A 23,752-nucleotide genomic window follows, 5' to 3' on the forward strand; every position below is an offset into this window, starting at 1 on the left:
TAAATCGACAGGCAGCGGTGGAAAAGTAATGATGTGGTGCTGTGGTTAGGAACCTGGACCAGGGGGTTGCAGGCTCAAATCACCAAAAACCAAACAGCAGTTTATGTTCTCCACAATAAAACTGTACGACAGGAAAATAGGCAAGACCAATTAACAATGTGATTGTACAAGTAATTATAAAGGTAACATAACTTTCACATCTTGACAAAGTCATACAATCCAGTCTAATCCCTAACATATTCCTTGGTGTGAGTGTCAATGTGCAAATATGTGTATTGCAATGAACTGAATACAAACATCACAATTTCATAAGCACATATTGTAATACTCGCACTCTATATAAGATTCAATAAAAAACATGAGTGTTCCCCTGGCTAAGGACACACAGTTGCTACTTCAAAGCCACGAGAGCCAGGCTTCAGGGGGGCCAATCAGCAGGAAGGATATTAGAAACCCTAAAGTCATTGGACGCAGCTCACACGTAACTAATCGCAAAGAGACGCCATGAATGGCTGCTTCATGAATGGTCCATGAGCAGGTGTGCGCAAAAACAACGACGCTCAACGTCTTGAGAGAAAGGAAACCTGGTTGGAATTCAAAGCAGGCTCCACCACCGAGCCGCGCGGAACAGAAGATGACAGGTGAAAGTACGTTTTTCGTCACTCTTCTGCACAAATCTTTCAAAATGTCGCCTCAGTTGAGACTACAGCAGTAGCACAGGCAGGGTGGGAGGTGCATCCACCTAACTCACCACTTATTGTGCTCATGTCAAGTGCTGGGAAGGAACTGTGCGTGTCTTAATGGCACCAAGCGCGGCCGCCCGACTTAGGAGATAAAACAAAGGGCCCGGAGTCATCGGTACTGTTGAAGGAACGGGCCGACCCTTCGGTCAACCCGACCTCATCCTTTAACATCCACACTCCCCCATCTCCAGCCATCAGTCCATCCCCCGAGGACACTGAGCTCACTGAAGAGCAAACCAAACAAAAAACACAGACCTGCTCTCGCTCGTGAATCACAGCAATTAAGCAAAGAAAACTAGAACCAAACTCTCGCCTGTCTAAAGGCCCTGGAAGCTTCGTCAACACCACGTCTTTCAGCTCTTTCTCATTCCCACAGCCCACACAAAATCCACACCGTCTGGAGCCAGCCTGACATTATACATCTTGCAGCTCAGACAATCTCTCTAGTACAGAATCAGATCTGTAAGAATCAGAATGTTCGGTAGATGGGGTATCTTATCTCTCTCAAAGGGGATGTATTTACGCTGAAATGTAGACACCTCCTATAAAAGCTAATACTGGAAATTCACGCTACCCTCCAGAATGACAGCATGTTTGTCATTTAACAGCACCTTTAATTGAGTGATTTATTGTTTCTCCCTAGCCAGATTGTGCTTGCGAACCAAGCCATTTAAAGACTTCAGGAATGTGTGTAGAGTAAACCTCATGTAAACATGAATCCAGCCCTGGTGTGTGTGTACAGTAGACCTCACGTAAACCTGAATCCAGGCGGATGCTCTCTTTGCCTTTGTTTCATAAAAGATCTGGTAATCTTTCCCATTTTCGTGATTACTTCTTCAACAACACAATCTGTCTTCAGAAGAAGGCCAAAGTACTCTCAGCCAACATCGCTTCCTTAATGTGCTATTAAAATCAATGACAAATCAACAAAAGACACAACTCACATAATTCCCCAAATAATTTCAACAAGAAGAGTATGCTTATGCCCTTCATTGTGATATGACAAAAATGGTCATTTCTTGCTTTTGCAGATGAAAAAAAAAGTAAGTAAGTCTCACATATGTAGCAGAACACTCCATCAAGACGTAAAAATTTGAAAGGCTGTACATATGAAAAGATACATGAGAATCTATTTCCTATTTGATATGTCATCCATGATATAAAAGATGTTGGATTTTGTAGCAACATGAGACAAGTGTAATCTTTTATCCTGACAGCCTACCCCAGAATGCCTAGCAGCAGTGGTGATGTTGACAAATCCACTGTTTGTATCTGTGTTCCTGTCTGACGATCACTATAACATGTACCTGTGCTTTGGTCACAGACAATTATTCAGCTTAAATATGTAATATAATAATAATAATAATAATAATAATAATAATAATAATGCATGTAAAAAAATTAGAATTGCTACTGCAATGTATACTACCTTCAATTTTCATGTGTATGATGATATCTAACTTATTGAAGAAATAGTACTGAAAAAACAAAGTTACATACTTGAAGCAACGGATATTGGTTTAGACGATCATAGTATCATTATAATGATATTCACAAGATTAATAAAAACCAACTGAATGTTTGAGTATGTTTTGAAAAATGCTGTTTATGTCTATTTTGAAGTTTAGTCCAGGGCAATATTACATCTGGATCTTTTCCCAAAATTAGTTATACTACGAAGTAATGACCTTTTCGGAGCACCTATTCCACTTGTTCGAATAAACACTTTATAAGTCACTCAAATGTAATGTAATAATCTATTTAAAATCATTAGTTTGATAACACATAAAAAGCTAACTAGCTTCTGAACTATTGTGAAAAGTTCAAACTCTTGATAGGATTTAACTTAACACGGTTGAGAAATATATTTATCATCTGATAAGCACACGCATTAACTCCAAGGTAGTTGACACAAGATAATATACATATAAAAACTGCAGCACCACCAGATTGTTTCACAGAACATTCATGCTAAACGCATGTATAGACCTGTGCTGCCAGCTAATGGCCTGTGGATTTACATTTACAATTTACAGTTATTAAATGTACAATTATTACATTTTTTATTTAATTTTTTATTTATTTAACCTTCATTTATCCAGGGTAGGTTCGCTGAGCACGGATGCTATTTCGCAGCAACGCCCTGCTTCACACTCATGCACATTCACACCTGGAAGCTGTCCAGTACAACCACAATCCTCTATTGTTGGCCACTGAGCAGCTCCACTGGAGGGAGAGAACATTTTTTAGCCAATTAAATCAGGGGATGATTAGATGGCAAGTTTTTTTGTGAGAGCCAGACCTGGGATTTTAGCCAGGACACCGGGGAACCCCCTACTCTTTGCGATAAGTGTCATGGGATTTTTAATGACCGCAGTGAGTCAGGACCTCGGTTTAACATCTCATCCGAAAGACGGCATCTCCTACAGCACAGTGTCCCCATCACTGCACTGGGGCATTGGAATTTATTTGACCAGAGGGAAGATTGCCCCCTGCTGGCCCACCACTTACCGCAGAAACTCAGTATTCCCTGGTCTCCCATCCAAGTACTAACCAAGCCCACACTTGCTTAGTTTCAGCCAGTCGGCAGGAGCAGAGTGCGTGGTGGTATGGCCTCATAAAATAGACTAAAAAAATCTACTTTCTTGCAGCAGAGATTTACATTTCCACAATACTTTGTATCAGAACAAAATTAATTTGCTGCAAAATTTGATGAATGTTGCAAAGACAGGAGATGAGAGCAGACAGGACTGAGACCATACAGGACTGAGAGCCGACAGGACTGAGACCATACAAGACTGAGACCACAGGACTGAGACCATACAGGAATGAGACCAGACAGGACTGAGACCAAGACCATACAGGACTGAGAGCAGACAGGAATGAGACCATACAGGACTGAGAGCAGACAGGACTGAGACCACAGGACTGAGAGCAGACAGCACAGAGACCAGACAGGACTGAGACCACAGGACTGAGAGCAGACAGCACAGAGACCAGACAGGACTGAGACCACAGGACTGAGAGCAGACAGCACAGAGACCAAACAGGACTGAGACCACAGGATGAGAGCAGACAGGACTGAGACCATACAGGACTGAGACCACAGGATGAGAGCAGACAGGACTGAGACCAGACAGGACTGAGAGCAGACAGGACTGAGACCATACAGGACTGAGACCAGACAGGACTGAGACCATACAGGACTGAGACCAGACAGCACAGAGAGCAGACAGGACTGCCACTCTGAAGACCAAGACAGATAAATGTATTCAAACAACTTTGACTCGTAGGTACACACAAGTGTACTTTATCTTCATAAACTCAGTTTGGTAAATTAATCTTGTGATGCTGAATGTTGATCTAATCCCAGCTAAAGCTTGCTGATCAGTCCAATATTCAGCCTTAAAAATGACCCTATTCTCAAACCCACAGCCATGCAGTAATAAATAATAAAAAATGAGTCCCAACAGAGGCCCAGTACATTCTGAATGATGAATCTAATTTTCCACCGGTGGCATTTTATTGCCATACTTTACTTCAGTTGGTTTAGAATCAGACTAGCTGCTATTAGGCTATCCTTTACACTTGTTGAGTATTCACTTCTTTGTATTTCATAGATTCATGTGTTCAATTTCCTGACTTTATTTCCTGAATTATTTGGCCGTGATTCAATGAAAAACTAGTCCGTAACTTTGACCGACAATTAAAATAATTTTCTTTCTTTCTTCACATGGTTTGGCGAGTTCAGCGATCTCTAAAGGTAACATGGCAAACTGGGTTAGCGAAGAAAGAGCAACACTTGAGGTTCACTTCTAAGATAAGATAAGATACCCTTTATTGAACCCCTTGGGGTAATTTGTCCTCTGCATTTTGACCCATCCTAGTTACCTAGGAGCAGTGGGAAGCCACAGTGCAGCGCCCGGGGACCAACTCCAGTTCTGAGGCCAGTGCCTTGGTCAAGGGCAACCGCAGGAGCGCACCTAACATGCATGTCTTTGAGTGTGGAAGGAAACCGGAGTACCCGGAGTAAACCCACGCGAACGCGGGGAGAACATGCAAGCTCCGCACAGAACGGCCCCAAGCCGAGATTCAAACCCACAACCTTCTTGCTGTGAGGCGACAGTGCTAACCACTGTGCCACCGTGTTCTGAGTCAAACTTATGAACAGATGTGCACTGAATACAGGCCTCTGCTGCAGCAGTATCTAACTGTCTTACCGCGCGGTTAAAGAGCTGCCTGCAGGGTGGACAGGGTAAACAATTTCCCTAAAGAAGCCCGTCCTTTTCAACTGACATACACAGCCCCAAGAAGCAGGTCCCATTCAGCTTTACCTGCCCACCCCCCCCCCCAAACCCCCCAGGAGTGAACGTGCATCCACACAAAGCTGTGCGCGATGAACTGCCGCCAGGTTTGGCCTGATAATCTGGGGCAGTTCCTCACCCCGTCCCCCCTCCCGCCCCGCTCGTGTGACACACCAGTCCAGTCGAGTCATCGTTACGCCTGACTAGGGTGACAACGAACGCTGACGAGTGTTTCGATGTCAGGCCCTTAAAATGTCTCTCAGTCATTCGTGATGAAATGAAGCTGAACTCTTTCGGTGGCGGCCGATGTGACTCGGAGTACGACGGTACACAGAGACAGGAGGACCCGAGCGCCACAGAGAGCTACGGGACAGGCCTGTTCGGGTAACGCACATAAACCTCAGTCATACGCAGTCCTCCGCTGTACACTGATGTGTGCTGAGGGGAATTACATAGCAAGCTTATGAATGTACGTTCGCGATTTAAATGCACTGTCACAATAAATGTAGTGAATTGACGTGAGATGGCTTCAGGTAATACACAGTATGTGAAGTAAAGTGAGGGCTGGACTCACTGGACTCCGATGCTGCACGACCCAGCACCACCCATGCTATTCTCTGCAACAATACAGGACCTGGTGCTTAACAAAGAACGTGCAAAACCACCAAGAAAAATTCTCGTCAACAGCTTTGTTACATAGGTCACATAGGCCCTAAGACATAATTATTGTATTAAGATATAGTATATCAAGACAGCATAACGTATTGTCATGCTGGTTTAACCCATACACTTTTAAAACTGACCAGCAAACTCAACAAAACCAGTGACACTCACACAATTTGCTCTGTATTAATTAAATGTGTATGATTAAAGTGGCCCAAACCCATCCAGGCACAGCAATCGATAACAGAAGCATTTACTCTCCCTGGTTGCCATGAGCTTTCAATTCTGAATGTATTAAAACTGAAACCCAGAATGATGCGATGCCATGACATTACAAAACTCAGATTTCATCAATGAAAATGTAAATGGTTTAAATACTTGTCCCTCTGCATGCCAATATGTGTGACCTCGGCATGCTGGGATATTGGACAGCGCTGTGCTGATTGATCAACAATGAGGAAGTAGTTGCACAGTCAGGAGAAGGTCAAAAATGCTCAACGTCATTTTCATTAACAATGAAAGACATCTGGTTTGATTGACTCCGAAGACATATCAAACTTCAACTGAGGCCCCAAAGTCGAAGCACACACCCAAAGCCTGGGGTGCTGCAGTGCTCCCCCCTCTCTCACAAACACACACACACACACACACACCCTTAATTGTTGTATCAGATCAATTATTACAGTGTACTCCATGAGCTCACACTGACATGTGTCTTTGGAATGTATTCAAGGACTTTTATTTGTTGGAGAGGCTGTTCTATATTTTTTGCTAATGTACAATTCATTCCACTTCATGCTGCCTGTAAAATAATAGGAGACCAAATATATCAGATTTTTTAACATACAAAATATTAAATTAATTTGTCTGCGTGAATCATTACAGAAATATTTCATTGTTACTAACATACTAACATGTATATATGAACATAAATTAGGGGACAACCATTGTAGAGAGAAAAGAAATCTGGTTTGGTTTCCCAGATATTCTCAAAACGAAACGTAAAGTTATTGAAAAGAACGTGACAAGTGGCAAGTTATGGGAATTCCAGAAAAACGTCAGTTTTTATGGCAGGCCAACTACAACGTTACAGAGATTATTATTATTTAAACCTACCCCCCCCCCCCCCCCCACACACACACACAAACACACACAATATTCTGGGCAACATATCCACAACATATATTCTTTTAAGTTGTTACAGTTGATGATGTTGAATGTCAATTACCCCTCCGTAAAATCTATAGTTAAAAAGATAAATAAATAAATAAATAAATAAATACAACCGAAAACAGACTATGTTTCTAAAATCGACATCCCGCAATAAATAGAACTATAACGAGCAGGACCAAATAGAAACCACCCTTCACCCCCGCATAAACGCACGCACGCACGCACGCACACACACACACACACACACACACACTCATTAAAAACATAAATAGAAGAATATTATTAAAATATTTTCTACAGAGAACCCTCGCAATTTGGTAGCGCGATAACAGCTGACATAAATTCACCAGCATCCTCTTGTAGTCTTGCATAAAGTATACATTTGAATATTTAACTAATCAAGATATAACCCACGTACAGATACAACATTGGCTGGAGTTAGGGTATATACGGGTATTATTATACTAGCATTACTATGAAAGACTATAAAAAGCAAAATGACAGATACGCTTTGAGACACTTTTATAACAACATTTTAAGTTGCATGATATATATACGGCTGTAACATACGCTTTCACAACAATGCATTGATTACAGAGGGTATTAACACTGTGCTATGCCAATAACAGAATTTATATCCGTCTGAAACATGCTTAGCGTTTTGTCTTACCGTACAAGGTATTTCGAGTTATCTGACCTCCCATTACACGATTCAAGGTGAGCTCTTCTCCGCTATTTTTTAAATAATAATACTATTATTCTGAGTCCGGCTATGAAGCATAATTCCTCGCCTACATGTCGGACATTCGGTCTTTCACACGCAGAGATACCGAGAGCACCCCTCTCAAAATAAGCGACCATGAGCCGTTTACTCCACATTGCGTTGTGTCTTCAGTCACAACCTACAACAGCACATTGAAATTAACATAAAGGCGGAGCCATAGTAGGGCATATTAACGCCATCGGTGCCGCACGTGCGAAGACAGCCTGCTGCTGTGACGGTAGTGTGACAATAGGTACATACAAATGACCGATTAAACTTTGCTTAGAAAACGTAAGCAATTAATAAAATCTTTCATTCTAATATTCAAAATTCACATAATAAAAAAACAAAAATGTATTTACATGTATAGCATCTGTCAATAATAATAATGATATTATTTATTTATTTATTTATTGTTTTACACACTAGCCATCGGAATAACTGAACAGAACTGGAGATTATGTCTGATAGAATGTTTGTATGATGCTTAGTTAATTTAACTTGGGTCCTCCAAGGTCAACAGGTGCCACGTTGCCAAGCTATAAGCTGATCGCCAGTACAAACTAACCCTTTCCCACATTGTTCTTCAGTACGCTTCTTCCATAACGACATTTTGTTTATTAGAAACGCGTGTCACAAGGGAAGAAACTACGAGATGAAAGAAAGCTCCCTCTTGATGGATTAGATATTTTATTGGCAGGATGAAAACCGCGCTAGCATACCCAGACCACACCAGTGCTGCCAGACCGCGTGTTGCCGTGGCAAAGTGTTGGAAATGATTAGTCTGGATTTGGCACCGCTGAAACCCAGCAGCTTCGCTCTGAGCTTTGCGCGGCGTGCCGTTTGACGCGGTGTGCCCTCGGATTTTAGACGGCCGGGCTGGCTAGCTGTGTGGGCTTGTGGAGACACTGACCTCCGCTGCCAGTGCTGATTCTGACAGCTTCTCTTCGCACATGGGGAACAATTTTAATTGCCTCTCCGTGTGTGTCATTCATACTGAAGAAATTAGGCAAATAGGCAAATATCTCTCGGCAAATCATTATTTTGATCAGTAGCAACAAAACTTTCCCAAGGCCTTATCATATGTGGAAACAATTAGACAATTGGCCTGGCAGCAGAGCTTGACTATTCCATGTTGACAGATTTAAGTGAGGACTTGTTTCAAGAATAAGACAGGAAAGGACACAGATGGGTTGATGAAGTTAAATAATTTTACTCTGATCACATAACAATATGTATTTAGCTCACAGAAAGTGATACCCTTTCGAGCTGCCAAGTGAGCCCTGCCTAGATTTAAAGGGACTATTCAAGTTATTATTTCCATTTAAGTGTATGTTTTCAGTGTTTTTATGAGGGATGAAGGATACCATAGATATTAGAGAGCTTTCTGATGCACTACCTGTTTTGCAGTGGCAGGTCTAGGGCATTTGGAGGTTTGTGGTCCAAAGAAATACACTTCAAGTAACTCAAGTTTATTTCCAGCTGTACAAGATTGCCTACTTTTCAGTTATGTTATGGGCATTCCCCTGAATTCCTGCATTATAAAACTGACAGGCCATCAGAAACCTCTGGTACTCTGGTAAATACTGATAATATCCTTCACCACACTCAAAATTGTCTGGGCCAATCAGAAACGTAAGCAAATCAATGCAAAGGAAAACTATCCCTGAACAGAAAATCTCTGTATTTCACGTACACGTCTGTGGATGCATCAAATAAATGTTGTTGAATCTGGGGTAATTTTAATCTTGAAACAGTCATCATTGGTTTCTCATTCCAGCTGATGGAAAAAGCATCAGCAATCAAAGCAGATAATTTTCTGAGAAAATTTTCATACCTGAATTTAAATGCTGCCAAGAACATGTTTTTCAAACTGTGCTGGCATTTTAAACTCAGAATTTCGGGTTTTCTGGATCACAGAAATATGCTTGTTTTCAATCTGTAAGATACTGACTCATTAAAATGTATGTTATTACATTACCACAAACGGCAGAGACACAACTGAACCATGCTGGGGAGGAAAGAGAGGGAGAGAGGATAACCACCACATGGTTACTGAGCTTGCTTGCATGTAGATATAAGTGGCCCCTTGTCAGAGTTCCATTCTCTCAGTAATGTTATTTTGCAGACTTCATACAGGAAGAATTAATTTACAAGCTTTTAAAGGAATGCATCAGTGGCTTTTTTCTAATCAAGTGTAGCACTGTTAAAAAAACACTTAAAGAAATGAATTGCGGCGGTGGTAATTACCATGAAGGGATAGCAATAATCATATCACAGACAAAGGTGCTGGGGCATTTAAATCACTCATTACACACATTTTGTTAGTGAGCCGCGATGGTAAAGACACAACTGCTTTAGAATCACTGTGTTTTCTCAAAGCTAAATGACGCACATTTTCAACCATATTGAGACCCCTCAAGATGGAAGCCAAGGAGACCACCCTTAAACATCACCACTTCAGCTGTGTGTTTGAAATGGAAAAGTGGAAATCGCTTCTGTGTAACCCTTGAACAATTAACCTTTTTTTTTTTTACACAATTCTCCACTTGGTCACCTTTACATTTATGTAATTCTCCTGAGCAGGCAGCATGTCTCCACCTCAGTGTTAACACCCAGTCAGCTTGTGGCCTCTTAATTAAACCAGGCTTCACTCCAGATTCAATTATCAAGCACATTCACATTACGTAAATGCAACAGTAGAAGGTATTTGTCATGCGTTATGGATAAATATTTGTACAACGAGTTCCCCCACGCCCATATCGAAAACAATAACATTCTTACCAATCTGCACATTGGTCCTGCTGAAATATGATAAATAACCAACTGCCAAACCCACATATCGTTGCATTTTAACTTCACATTTAACTTAACAACTTTCTTGGAGGCAATAAGCAGTAAAACCTCAATACATCTGTTATTTCTGTTCTCAGGGGAGCAGTTCATTGCCACATAAAACAAGGTGATCACCTGTGGGCACTGTAAGGCGTTGTCTTTCAGGTAATGGCAGCTCGAACATTAATCATCGCGAGTGTAATGGCTGCCACCGCTCAATGCTATCGCTAAGCTATAAACATGAGAGCAATTTGGATGCATAAAACGCCTCCGTTTATGAGCTGACAACCGTTTTCAGTAGGCAATGGGCGTGATGTACGAGGCAGCTAGGTGTACTGCTCGCCCTCGTTCCCATCATCGCTGATGTGCGCCAGTTATTTACTGCCGCTGCTCTCAGTAGATATCGGCTTTATTGCCTAAATCGTCTAAGCCAGCCCTATGACTATCTGCCTCACAACCATAACGGCTGCTGTTAGTATCTTACGCAGAGTAAACACAGACGTGGAAGCAAAGTTTAAGAGCCATGTGAGAGTATACAACACATACGCTGTGTTGAAATTCTTTTTAGGGAGTTTTAGGGTTGAGATAAGTTTACGGTTGTATTCAAGAGCTTGAGAAAAGGTTAGGACAAGCCTAAGTCTTTGATTAGTCTTAGGATGAGCAAAAATTTTTCACTGGTAGGATGTTCCCCTATTGCATTATATTCATATATGTAAATGCATATTTTTTCAGACAAATACATTTTTCTAAATAAATGACATCTACCTTTTTGTTGCATTTCTCATATAGAATTCACAATATTTAGATTGTTCTTCATCAATTTTAAATGAGTTATCAGACGTTTACAGAAATGCCTATGACTACATTTATGTTTTATGGCTCAAATTAGGTTTGGGCAAGGGTTAGAGTTAGGAAAACAATAAGTCTTAGGGTCGAGACAAGCTTACAGTTGCGTTCAGGAATTTGGGAAAAGGTTAAGACAAGTCTTTGATTTAGGATGAGCTAAAATTTTTCACTTGTAGGGTGTACCCCTATAGCATTATATTGATGCATGTATATGCATATTTTTATAGAGAAATACATTATTCAAAATAAGTGACATCCCACACACACACACACACACACACACACACACACAGATGTTCAGTTCACATGTAATCCTATAACAGCTGGCTCTGTAATGGTGCTGCACTTGCAGTTAGCATTAAGTGTTTTTCATAAATCCTTCCCTCTGTAAACAAAGGTTTAAATAGCAAAGTGAATGCAGTGTGATCATTGAGCTGTAAGGTAGCTTGACATGTTCCCTAGTATGTAAAGTTTCCAAAAGTCTTCATGATAATGTTTATCTACTGTATTTAATCTCAGTGACATCAATATATCAGAGGCCGGAATCTGCCAATTCCTACAGGCCTTGAGCAAAAAGCAAAAGGGAAGTATGCAGCGGGACGCTGGGAAACGGAGTTTAAATTTTACATAATGAGGTGGCTGTGTAGTACTGGCTCACGCGGCTGCACAGGCTCTCTTAGAGGGTATAAAGGATCACTGTGAATAGGCTTGCTCCTACTGCAAAAATAAAGACCCGTATAACTGCATCAAATGTGAAGTGTTTTCTGACTGGACTGCCTCTTTATTAGAAGACAAGGATGGATTATTCCTTCTCACCCCAACAATATATATGGCAGTAAATTTCAGGCCGTCATCGAAAGTAAAGAAGTAGTAACTAAGTACTAAATATGATGACTTTATTTCAGCTTATTTTAATTGTTCCCTATACTTTTGGTCTCCTAATTTGGGGCAACTATGAATAAAAAGCATAAAAAATACCCTCAAATTAAAGCTGACATTCTGCACTTTAAGCTCATATTCATTGCTTCATTTCAAATCCAATGTGCTGGAGCCAAAACAACAAATGTTATGCAATTTATCAAACAATATGTGGTTAAAGTGCAGATTCTCAGCTTTTATTAAAATACATTTTAAGACATATTTGTTTCAGCATGTAAAAATAACAGCACTTTTTATACATAGCCCCCATTTTAAGGAATGATAATATTTGGGACGAATGGCTTCACAGGTGTTTCTGATTGGTCAGGTGTGTTCAATTGCTTCTTTACTGCAAGTATAAGAGAGCTTTCTGTATCAAGTCTTGATTCTAGGCTGTTGATTGCTTTTGGAGTCTGTTGTTGGCATTTGTTAGCATGAGGACCAAAGTTGTGCCAATGAAAGTCAAGGAAGCCATTACAAGGCTGAGAAATATGAAAAAACATAGACATAGGCCAAACCTTAGGCTTTCCAAAATCAACTGTTCTGAGCGTCATTAAGAAGAAAGAGTGAGCTCAGTGTGAGCACTGGTGAGCTCAGTAATAACAAAGGGCCTGGTAGGCCAAGGAGGACCTCTACAGTTGATGACCAAAGAATCCACCCCCCCATATATATATATATATGAAAAGAGGGGGAGGGAGATTCATACACTCTTCAGCAATGGGAGACAAATCTAGAGATGGCGGCAAAGGGAAGAAGTGAGGAGAGCTGCATGATTTTTAATACAGTCTAGCGCAGAACCCACTGCCCTCACCTTGATTATTAGTCCAATGAAATAAGGCAGGAGCTGCCAAGGGGAATGCATTGGGCAGGACCCCCTCTAGGGCATGTTAAGACCCCCTCTAGGACATGTCAACAGCGCTGTTGCAGCAGAAAGCGCAGTGTGCTTGTTCAGAGGTCCTCTAGCAGACAAAACCCCTATTCAGCTCAGTGTTTGGATCTCTGCCCTGACCCATGTGCAAAATATTACAAAGTAACATAAGAACATCATATGATCCAAGACAGAGAGACGGTTAAATATCAATAGAGCCTTCCAGCCACATATCTGGGCCAGCTGAGAGAGAGAGAGAGAGAGAGAGATAGAGAGAGAGGAGAGAGAGAGGGAAAGTGAGAGAGAGCGAGAGAGAGAGAGACAGGAGAGAGAGAGGGAAAGCAAGAGAGAGCAAGAGAGAGGGAAAGCGAGAAAGAGAGTGAGAGAGAGGGAAAGCGAGAGAGAGAGAGTGAGAGAGAGGGAAAGCGAGAGAAAGAAACTTGACAGAAAATCTTGAAAAATGTTAGCGATAGCCCTAAGTATGAAATACACTTTGTGAGCGGAGTTCCTGGTACAGTAAGATCACTATATTTCTCACAAGATTATGAAGAATAAAAGCATGCACTGTGCCCGAGCAACAATCCCCAGGCAAACTGTATTGGCAGAGCGCTTATATATGGCTTCTCTCTGTGGAGGAATTCAATCAGACCTCATTTGCGCAATAGCTTATATAAAACAGCACTCAGCTCTGCTGTGGTCCAATCACGGGAGAGCTGTGATGGCGCCCCCACACAACCCCGCCGCCGGCGCTCTGCGACACAGATAGTTAATTATTTTTAAATGCCAATTATTCATCCTCACTTCATTTAACACTTTCAGGCCTGAATGCTGTTACAGCGTGGTAACATTGAGATAACATGGCAGTTTTACAGAAGGCAGCGCTAACGGCATTATCGCAACACCACACTCTGCATCACAGAGAGCAACGCTAATGTGATTAGCGCCACGCCACACTCTGCATCACAGAGGGCAGCGCTAACGCCATTAGCGCCACACCACACACTGCATCACAGAGAGCAGCGCTAACGCCATTAGCACCACACCACACACTGCATCACAGAGGGCAGCGCTAACGCCATTAGCGCCACACCACACACTGCATCACAGAGAGCAGCGCTAACGCCATTAGCACCACACCACACACTGCAGCACAGAGAGCAGCGCTAACGCCATTAGCGCCACACCACACTCTGCATCACAGAGAGCAACGCTAATGTGATTAGCGCCACGCCACACTCTGCATCACAGAGGGCAGCGCTAACGCCATTAGCGCCACACCACACACTGCATCACAGAGAGCAGCGCTAACGCCATTAGCACCACACCACACACTGCATCACAGAGAGCAGCGCTAACGCCATTAGCGCCACACCACACACTGCATCACAGAGAGCAGCGCTAACACCATTAGCGCCACACCACACACTGCATCACAGAGGGCAGCGCTAACGCCATTAGCACCACACCACACTCTGCTTCCGTTTCTTTGCCCTAAAGCTTTGTATTAGAAAGCGTCACAAGATGCGGCTCCATACTTGTGTGTTAAAAAGTTTGACTTCAGGGCCCTTCCTAGCGTAGTTGCGATCACAGCTTGGCAGCTGCCTGGGGGGGGGGGGGGGGGGGGGGGGGGGGGGTTAGGGATGGGGGGTGACAGTGAGATCCGCCAGGCTGTTCCTCCAGACAGGCAAGGCTGAAAATAATTAAGATGATTGACAGCTCTGGTAGCTCCTTCTGTGTGTCACAGCCACACAGTCTCGAGAAGCCATTCGTTTTCTCCAAAGATCTCGGTGAATTTGCAAAGATACCACGACGTTGATGCAGTCTTATACGGTATGCTATTCATGGACAGCAGTGAATAAAAGAGACCCTCCCCAATTGTGAAAAGGAACCATGGAAGTGTACCTGGCCAATGAAAAGTACTGGCAGTATTTCTGTGTGTCAGCTCTGAGGAGCATCGGTTCAGTCAATGCCAGTCGTTTCTATGCACGCGGTGTGGCACCTGCAGTAAACGCATGGCATTGCAATGCATTAATGTCATAATAGGCTGTGACGGAAAGGACATTAAAATTTATTAGAACGTAAACGAAAGAACAAGCTCTCTAAACTCAATATAGCCATTTAGTCAAAATGATTTGGCTTTCATTGTTTGGACTCACAGATGTATAGATGATGGAAGCATCCATGGAATAATGGCTTTTAAATTCAATTTAACTGCACTTTTGATCACTGTTGTTTTACAGTTGTTTAGTATTCATTACCTCAGATTCAGTCAATACAGCTGTTCTTCTGGGAGGCATGGCTAAGTGCTCCCAGCACAAGAACTGATTGACTATTCACTTAATCAGATCACTTGGCAATTGAGTAATCGTGTTTCCGTAATCGCTTATCGATCGAATTCGTTTCAGTGTTTGATGTTAAGTTATTGTATGAGTGAAAATTAAAGAGCAGCCTGGATTAGAGGCATACTGACTAATGGTGGTAAGCCAGCGTAATGGGGAAGAGTGTGCTTGTGATTCCACAGCTGCGGGTTTGATTCCCAGGTACTGGCATAAATGGATCGCATGGAAACAGGATCAGAATGGATCTTGCGCTAGTCACAGTGGGTAAAAGTAAAACTGGCTAAAAAGAAAAAAAAAAAGGAAAAAAGTAAGCAGGCACTCAGTTATTATTATGAACAACAGCAATAAAAGTTGTGCTCAATCCTTGTGAAGATATGTACTGTAGCTTAATTCCATAGCTTCGGCATTTTTCAAAGCTGCCTGTATGAGTGCAAAACCATAATCACTGTGATACCATAAAGCTACAAATATCACAGACTTTTGTGATGTGAGATGGTGTTGCCAGGTTTGCACTGAGAGCAATATTTACGACGTTGTGCGTACACAACACAGCCAGCCCTCTGGAGTACCGCCACCATGAAACCACAAAAAAGGAGAAGTTATAATAAAAAAGGAAAATCTGGAAATGGGCTGCAACGCTGGCCTGAGAAGATTCCGGACCGGCCCATCGGGGGTTCTGAGGGACGACAAAGCCTCTCCTCTGTGGAGATGGTAATCAGCGGAAGGGATCAGTTTCTCCTAAAATAACACCCCCTCGGAGGTCCTCGCGCTCGCAGCCTCAGAGTGGAAGGGGAACCGGGACGGTCCTGAGCCGGGGCCTGCGCCCCTCGCCTCCACACCCCCCAAATAAAGCTCTGCAAACATGCAGGGAGCCCCTGAGTCTGCGGAAAAGCCAGCGTCCAGCTGCGCGTTGTTATTTACACGCGAGCCCTGTCCATAACCTCGGACTCACAGCTAATTAAAAAGCAGGCGTTAACCCTCGTTATTCCCAAAAAGAGTTCAGAGAGCTTTTGACAATCAGCAAAGTGAACTCAACAACCTTGTGTTTTGTGAAATGCAGAAGAGTTAGGTTCGCGTTGATTTCAGTCAAAGTTGAGGATGGATGAATAGAGGTCCGTTACAAACCAGCATAATTGCGTTGAGATTACCGGTGGGGACCGTGGGTCTGCAGCCCATTTACACCAGGGTCTGCGTCTCCTCCTGACATCCTCTCTCAGAAGTGCCTTTAAACATCTGCAATCTAGAAATATAACAGACAGCTACCTGGATGAGTGTTTGGCTCAAGCCTGCTGAATTCCCCTGAGGGGGTGTGGAGGAGCTTGTCTTAAACAGCTGAAACCATGGGAACACTGGAGGGAACATCGGTGAGGGGAGACAGCAGTGTCCAAAACCCCCCAGCCCTAACCCCCCCCCCTCACTCACAGTGATTTTCCTTGTAGCGGTTAGATGGGGATGGATGTCGCCCTGGCAGGTAACCGGGCCAGCCCTGGGTGCTCTGGCTACCCTGGCGAACAGCCTGGAGCAGGACGACAGTGACAGATGGCTGTGCGGGATGGAAATGAAGCTCCAAAATCGATGTTAATCCACGCCTTCCAAGGCCAGAGGCCTGCAGTGAAGATTATGCTGTCAGTGAAGCATTAACATGGCTGGCTGTGGGAGTGCGGTCTGTGAGTGTTAATTGTGTGCGTGTGTGTGCGTGCGTGTATGTGCGTGTGCGTGAGACTATGTGTGTGTGCCTGAGAGTGAGTGTGAGTGTGTGTGTGTGACAGTGAGTGTGTGTGTATGTGTGTGTGTCTGAGAGTGTGTGTGTGTGTGATGGCCTAAGGGTCTGTCAGAAAGCTCTAACAAATCTAACGTCGCTCGCTGAGTTGTTATTCGAGACTTAAGAGAAATATTAGTAACAGATCTTAAAAATGTATATTGTGAGTGGATGAATGAAAATAAAGGAATAAGCTGAAGTGAGAAGCTCTTGTGTTTAAAGTAATAAAGGTCTGAATGAAAGATGTACTGCAGTAAGCCATCGCAGAATGTGTGTAACCCTGGAAGGATAAGCCCAGAATAAAGTGCACTGTTAGTATCTTTTGTTGAAAGATTTCAGTGATTTTCAAGGATCAAAATGAATTAAAATGCCGCAATCATTCAGAGTTTGGTTATATGCATAGACAGCATCCACTTAGCGAGCACTAATATAAGGTACCATGATGCACAAAAATTAGTGGTCTGATTTTGCGAGCGTATGAAGAAAAGAACAATGCTGTTTCTGCCCTTGTACTCATCTTCACAAGTTCTTCACTTCCGGACTTAATATTTATATTGTTTCTGTGTCTGTGCTACAATAGCAATTGAATCTACAGCTTTTGCCAAATCATCATAAAATGTAAACCCCCCACATGCTGCAAAAAGCATATTATTAATTTAATAATGTCTTTATTTATAATCGTTTGTCATTTTTGTTGTTTCTCCTGTAATACATTTTCTAAACACAGTGGTATTGTTGTGCCAAGCTGCAAAGCCTGCACAAGCAATCTCCAGCAACCCTCACATACTCAATCACCCTTCTATGGAAATTAAACTAGTTATTTATGCATGGGGTCATTTTCCAAAAATCTTGCTACAGTGAGATAAAACCCACTGAGAGAGAGAGAGAGAGAGGGGGGGGGGGGGGTAAACAGAGAGAGAGAGAGAGAGAGAGAGAGAGAGAGAGAGAGAGGGTCAGACCCACAGTCTGAGGGACAGCAAGTCATGGAATACAATCACAACATCACACCTATTTACCTATACACAAACATTTACACACGCACACATACACACGCTCACACGCAGAAATACGTCTGTTACTGTTCTTATATTCTGCTGATTTATTTTTATTGTTATTGTTATTACAACTTTTTACTGTTAGTTATTGTTACTATTTATTGTTACTGTTTTTTTTTTTTTTTGCCATGTATCTACCAAGTTTTGGCAATACAAATGTACAAATTTGTCATGCCAATAAAGCGAATTGAACTGAACTGAACTGAACTGAGAGATTTTTAAAGAGGACCTCAAAACACACTATTGAAGGCATATCATATTTAATCATTTTCTCTGTACAATATGATAAAAGAAAGGCATATTAAAAATTCAAAGGTGCGGACATATTCATGTTGTGGCTCACCTTTGTTGGACGTTTTTATAATTGGACGCTTTTTTTTGAGTCCTTTCTTCATGAAAGCGCAGCCACTCTCAATCGTGGCAGGCGTGTGTGGGAGCGGAAAGTGAACCGGCAGACAGAGTGGGATGCGCAGGGACGTTGCAGACGTGTCCCGGAGTACTCCGCACATTCCTGCCTCAGAACCCGGCGCTCCGGTTCTGCTCTCCCGCACTGCCAGGTACACCTGAGCTCTTCCGCTTCACACAGGTCACAACACGCTCTGCGATCAGCCCGACAGTCAAAATTCAGCACACATCTCAGTGCCGTTCATGGCTTCTAATTACATTATCACTTTCCATCTCCAGGCCTGAAGTGCTAAGGATGTAAGCGCTAATAGTTTATATGCAGGGCAAGAGAAAGCTATTGGAGAGCTTAAATGTAAAAAAAATAAAAGTTGCTGATATAATTAATTTTTTTGCATAACACAATCGAAAATATGAGATCCATTGACTGTCTATTACCATTACTCAAAAGACCCTTTTTGTGGTGAAATTCTGTTTTTCACGAAGATAGTGGCCAAATATATTTAGAATTACATATATTTATATATTTAGTGATTAATATATTTAGCAGCAGTATAATGCAATATGATATATTTGCCAGTATTATGATGGGCAATATCTTCATAAATTATATTTCAATAGGTCTTCAGTTTCTTTTGCACCTCTACACCGTGAACCAATGCACTTGTTGTACGTCGCTCTGGATAAGAGCGTCTGCTAAATGCCTGTAATGTAATGTAATGTAATGTATACAATTTCCATATTTCTGAATTAAAATGTTTTTATTTGAAAGTTATTTTGGTTCTAGTTAATATGCAGTTGTGCTTTAGGGACATTAAAAAGCACAACTTTCATAGAGTCTGACAGTGTTGTATGGCAAGTCTGGCACTGAGAGTGCTGTATGATACTAAGAGTGCTGTATGGTACTGAGAGTGCTGTATGGTACTGAGAGTGCTGTATGACACTGAGAGTGCTGTATGACACTGAGAGTGCTGTATGGTACTGAGAGTGCTGTATGATACTGAGAGTGCAGTATGACACTGAGAGTGCTGTATGACACTGAGAGTGCTGTATGACACTGAGAGTGCTGTATGATACTGAGAGTGTTGTATGACACTGAGAGTGCTGTATGGTACTGAGAGTGATGTATGACACTGAGAGTGCTGTATGGTACTGAGAGTGCTGTATGGTACTGAGAGTGATGTATGACACTGAGAGTGCTGTATGGTACTGAGAGTGCTGTATGACACTGAGAGTGCTGTATGGTACTGAGAGTGATGTATGACACTGAGAGTGCTGTATGGTACTGAGAGTGCTGTATGACACTGAGAGTGTTGTATGACACTGAGAGTGTTGTATGACACTGAGAGTGCTGTATGACACTGAGAGTGCTGTATGGCACTGAGAGTGCTGTATGATACTGAGAGTGCTGTATGGCAGTGAGAGTGCTGTATGACACTGAGAGTGCTGTATGATACTGAGAGTGCAGTATGACACTGAGAGTGCTGTATGGCACTGAGAGTGCTGTATGATACTGAGAGTGCTGTATGGTACTGAGAGTGATGTATGGCCGTGAGAGTGCTGTATGGCAGTGAGAGTGCTGTATGGTACTGAGAGTGCTGTATGATACTGAGAGTGCTGTATGACACTGAGAGTGCTGTATGATACTGAGAGTGCTGTATGGTACTGAGAGTGTTGTATGACACTGAGAGTGCAGTATGACACTGAGAGTGCTGTATGGTACTGAGAGTGATGTATGACACTGAGAGTGCTGTATGGTACTGAGAGTGTTGTATGACACTGAGAGTGCAGTATGACACTGAGAGTGCTGTATGGTACTGAGAGTGCTGTATGTCACTGAGAGTGCTGTATGGTACTGAGAGTGCTGTATGTCACTGAGAGTGCTGTATGATACTGAGAGTGCTGTATGATACTGAGAGTGTTGTATGACACTGCTGAGAGTGCTGTATGGCACAGAGAGTGCTGTATGACACTGAGAGTGCTGTATGGTACTGAGAGTGCTGTATGTCACTGAGAGTGCTGTATGACACTGAGAGTGCTGTATGTCACTGAGAGTGCTGTATGACACTGAGAGTGCTGTATGTCACTGAGAGTGCTGTATGACACTGAGAGTGCTGTATGGTACTGAGAGTGCTGTATGACACTGAGAGTGCTGTATGGTACTGAGAGTGCTGTATGGTACTGAGAGTGATGTATGGCCGTGAGAGTGCTGTATGGCAGTGAGAGTGCTGTATGGTACTGAGAGTGCTGTATGATACTGAGAGTGCTGTATGGTACTGAGAGTGTTGTATGACACTGAGAGTGCTGTATGGTACTGAGAGTGTTGTATGACACTGAGAGTGCAGTATGACACTGAGAGTGCTGTATGGTACTGAGAGTGATGTATGACACTGAGAGTGCTGTATGGTACTGAGAGTGTTGTATGACACTGAGAGTGCAGTATGACACTGAGAGTGCTGTATGGTACTGAGAGTGCTGTATGTCACTGAGAGTGCTGTATGGTACTGAGAGTGCTGTATGTCACTGAGAGTGCTGTATGATACTGAGAGTGCTGTATGATACTGAGAGTGTTGTATGACACTGCTGAGAGTGCTGTATGGCACAGAGAGTGCTGTATGACACTGAGAGTGCTGTATGGTACTGAGAGTGCTGTATGTCACTGAGAGTGCTGTATGACACTGAGAGTGCTGTATGTCACTGAGAGTGCTGTATGACACTGAGAGTGCTGTATGTCACTGAGAGTGCTGTATGACACTGAGAGTGCTGTATGGTACTGAGAGTGCTGTATGACACTGAGAGTGCTGTATGACACTGAGAGTGCTGTATGATACTGAGAGTGCTGTATGGCAGTGAGAGTGCTGTATGACACTGAGAGTGAGGTATGACTCTGAGAGTGCTGTATGTCACTGAGAGTGCTGTATGGCAGGTCTGTTTCTCACTCACGTTCCCTGCTATGTTGCTCTGTATAAGATCATCTGCTAAATTAATATAACATAATTTAATATAAGACGAAAATCAAACTCTAAATTTCATCAGTTCAGAAATACACCAAGTAGCTGTGCTGTGTGCGTCCACATTATTCTGTTTCTTAAAACTCTCTAAACTCTCTCAATAGCCTTCTGTCCTACCTGGTGGCACAGGAGTGATTGATTAACGTTGTATCAGGCAACCACTGAGCGCATCCTGTTTCTGGCTAAACTGCCAGGATTGCATATCTCCTGGGCAGCTACAGTGAGAAGGCCTCTTTACTTGCACTGCTTGGGCTATATTAAATCAGCTGATCATATGAAATATTATACTCCCTCAGTGAAATAAACAATGCAACTGTCCAGAAAGCAAAAACTGTCAACAATGGCATGATGAGGTAATGACGATATGCGTCGTCAGACAAACATTACGCTCTTTCACAGGCACCTCACCCAAACATTACCCTCTGTCACAGGCACCTCAGACAAACATTAAGCTCTTTCACAGGCACCTCACACAAACATTACCCTCTGTCACAGGCACCTCAGACAAACATTAATCTCTTTCACAGGCACCTCAGACAAACATTACCCTCTGTCACAGGCACCTCAGACAAACATTAATCTCTTTCACAGGCACCTCACACAAACATTACTCTCTTTCACAGGCACCTCAGACAAACATTAATCTCTTTCACAGGCACCTCAGACAAACATTACGCTCTTTCACAGGCACTGTTACTGTGAAGACTGCTGCGAAATTCTCCTTCATGCACTGTTCCCCGAGCTTGCATAAAACTTCACGTAAATGCAATGCCGTGGTCTTGCTTCAGTTTGAAGTTGGAAAATGGATTATTTCAGAAATACGATTTTGCGTTGACATTTTGTTTTGGGGTACAGCTGGGAGTTTGATCAGGGTAAGAGCGGGAAATGCTATCGGCACAAGGCTCTGCAAAGACAGGCCTGAAGCCTGTCTTTACCACTTCGGCTCCTTTGATTAAAAGGGCTGGATATATAGAGTAGTTACACACAAGTGATACTGTTTCCAACATAATTTCAATTGGCCACTTACACTGGTATTAAAAAAATAACATCTTTCAAGGAATGTTTTTGCCGCAGTGACTTCAAAATAGTGGTTGCTGCCTCTGATATTTCTCTGCGCGTGTTTCTGTGTAAATCAGTGAATTTTGAGCAACAGAAACACGAGGCTGGAACAGAGACCAGCTCCCACGAGAGATCTGTTATTTTACTCCAAAAGTGACTTAAAGACTTCTTGGCTTTTCTTTCAGAAGGCCTCTTGTCCTGGAAGAACATGCAGCATCTAACAAAGAACTCAGTGTTTATTTCATTTAGCCAGTTCATACTTGGCAGACTCACTGATAGATTGGACGTGGTGCAGTGGAGCTACAGCGATGACCTTCCACTGTATGGAATCCCTGCAATAACCCGCTTTAGTGTTTTCGACTCTCAGTAGAAACCATAACACATTCAAGCAATTAAACAGCGCTTTTAAGAACCTGAATGACAAACTGGTATGCTAAAAATTCACTGAAATTCAAAATTCACTGAAATTGGTCCAGGCCAGGTCACATATAATTGACTTGCATTAAAATAATGAAAAAAGAATTCTAGTTATTGTCTTGGTTGTATAATGTTGGCAACTTTGGTACTGAATTGAAGTAACCTTTGAAAGCATACCATGCAAGTGCACCTAATATTGATTAGTTTTTTTTTTACCACAAATCCCATTAATTGTATTACACATTTTGTCACTGAGGTATAAAGTCTGAAGCATGGACTGTAGAAAAATATGGACAAAGTCACAGTGATGTCACCTATTGACTCGGAAAAGGGTTTTGAAGCCTGGGAAGTGTAGTTTGCGGGCGTCACCGTGTTGTACAAATTGGAGCCAGAGACTGCGCAGTAGGGACTTGAAGTCCAGTCGTCCACTAAGTGCGTGAGATACAGTGACTCGGTAGTGACGCAACCTTCCCTGATTTGACCACAAAAAATTACCAAAATATTACCGTCCCGTCCAAATAGCACGATAATTTAACAAATCAACATATGGGGTGACTATTGCGACCACATTTTGTGGAAAAAAATAATTTTTTGACA

The 23,752-nt window shown here is 42.5% G+C and overlaps 1 protein-coding gene across 2 annotated transcripts in view; it reads right to left on the minus strand.

Moving 5' to 3' along the window:
• The window catches only part of LOC118218476 (E3 ubiquitin-protein ligase NEURL1-like), a 77,216-nt gene that overhangs the window by 42,103 nt on the left and 11,361 nt on the right, over window positions 1–23,752 (minus strand). The window contains exon 1 of one of the 2 annotated variants that reach the window (XM_035401153.1): window positions 7,554–7,844. The exons of the other annotated variant lie outside the window; for it this stretch is intronic. Within the exon in view, the coding sequence (XP_035257044.1) occupies window positions 7,554–7,587 (34 nt within the window). The 5' untranslated portion in view covers window positions 7,588–7,844. Of the gene's footprint in view, window positions 1–7,553; window positions 7,845–23,752 lie in introns of those variants that run through there. 2 annotated transcript variants of the gene reach the window in all.

The sequence above is a fragment of the Anguilla anguilla genome, chromosome 18 (genome assembly GCF_013347855.1).
Source record: "Anguilla anguilla isolate fAngAng1 chromosome 18, fAngAng1.pri, whole genome shotgun sequence".
Classification (NCBI taxonomy): domain Eukaryota; kingdom Metazoa; phylum Chordata; class Actinopteri; order Anguilliformes; family Anguillidae; genus Anguilla; species Anguilla anguilla.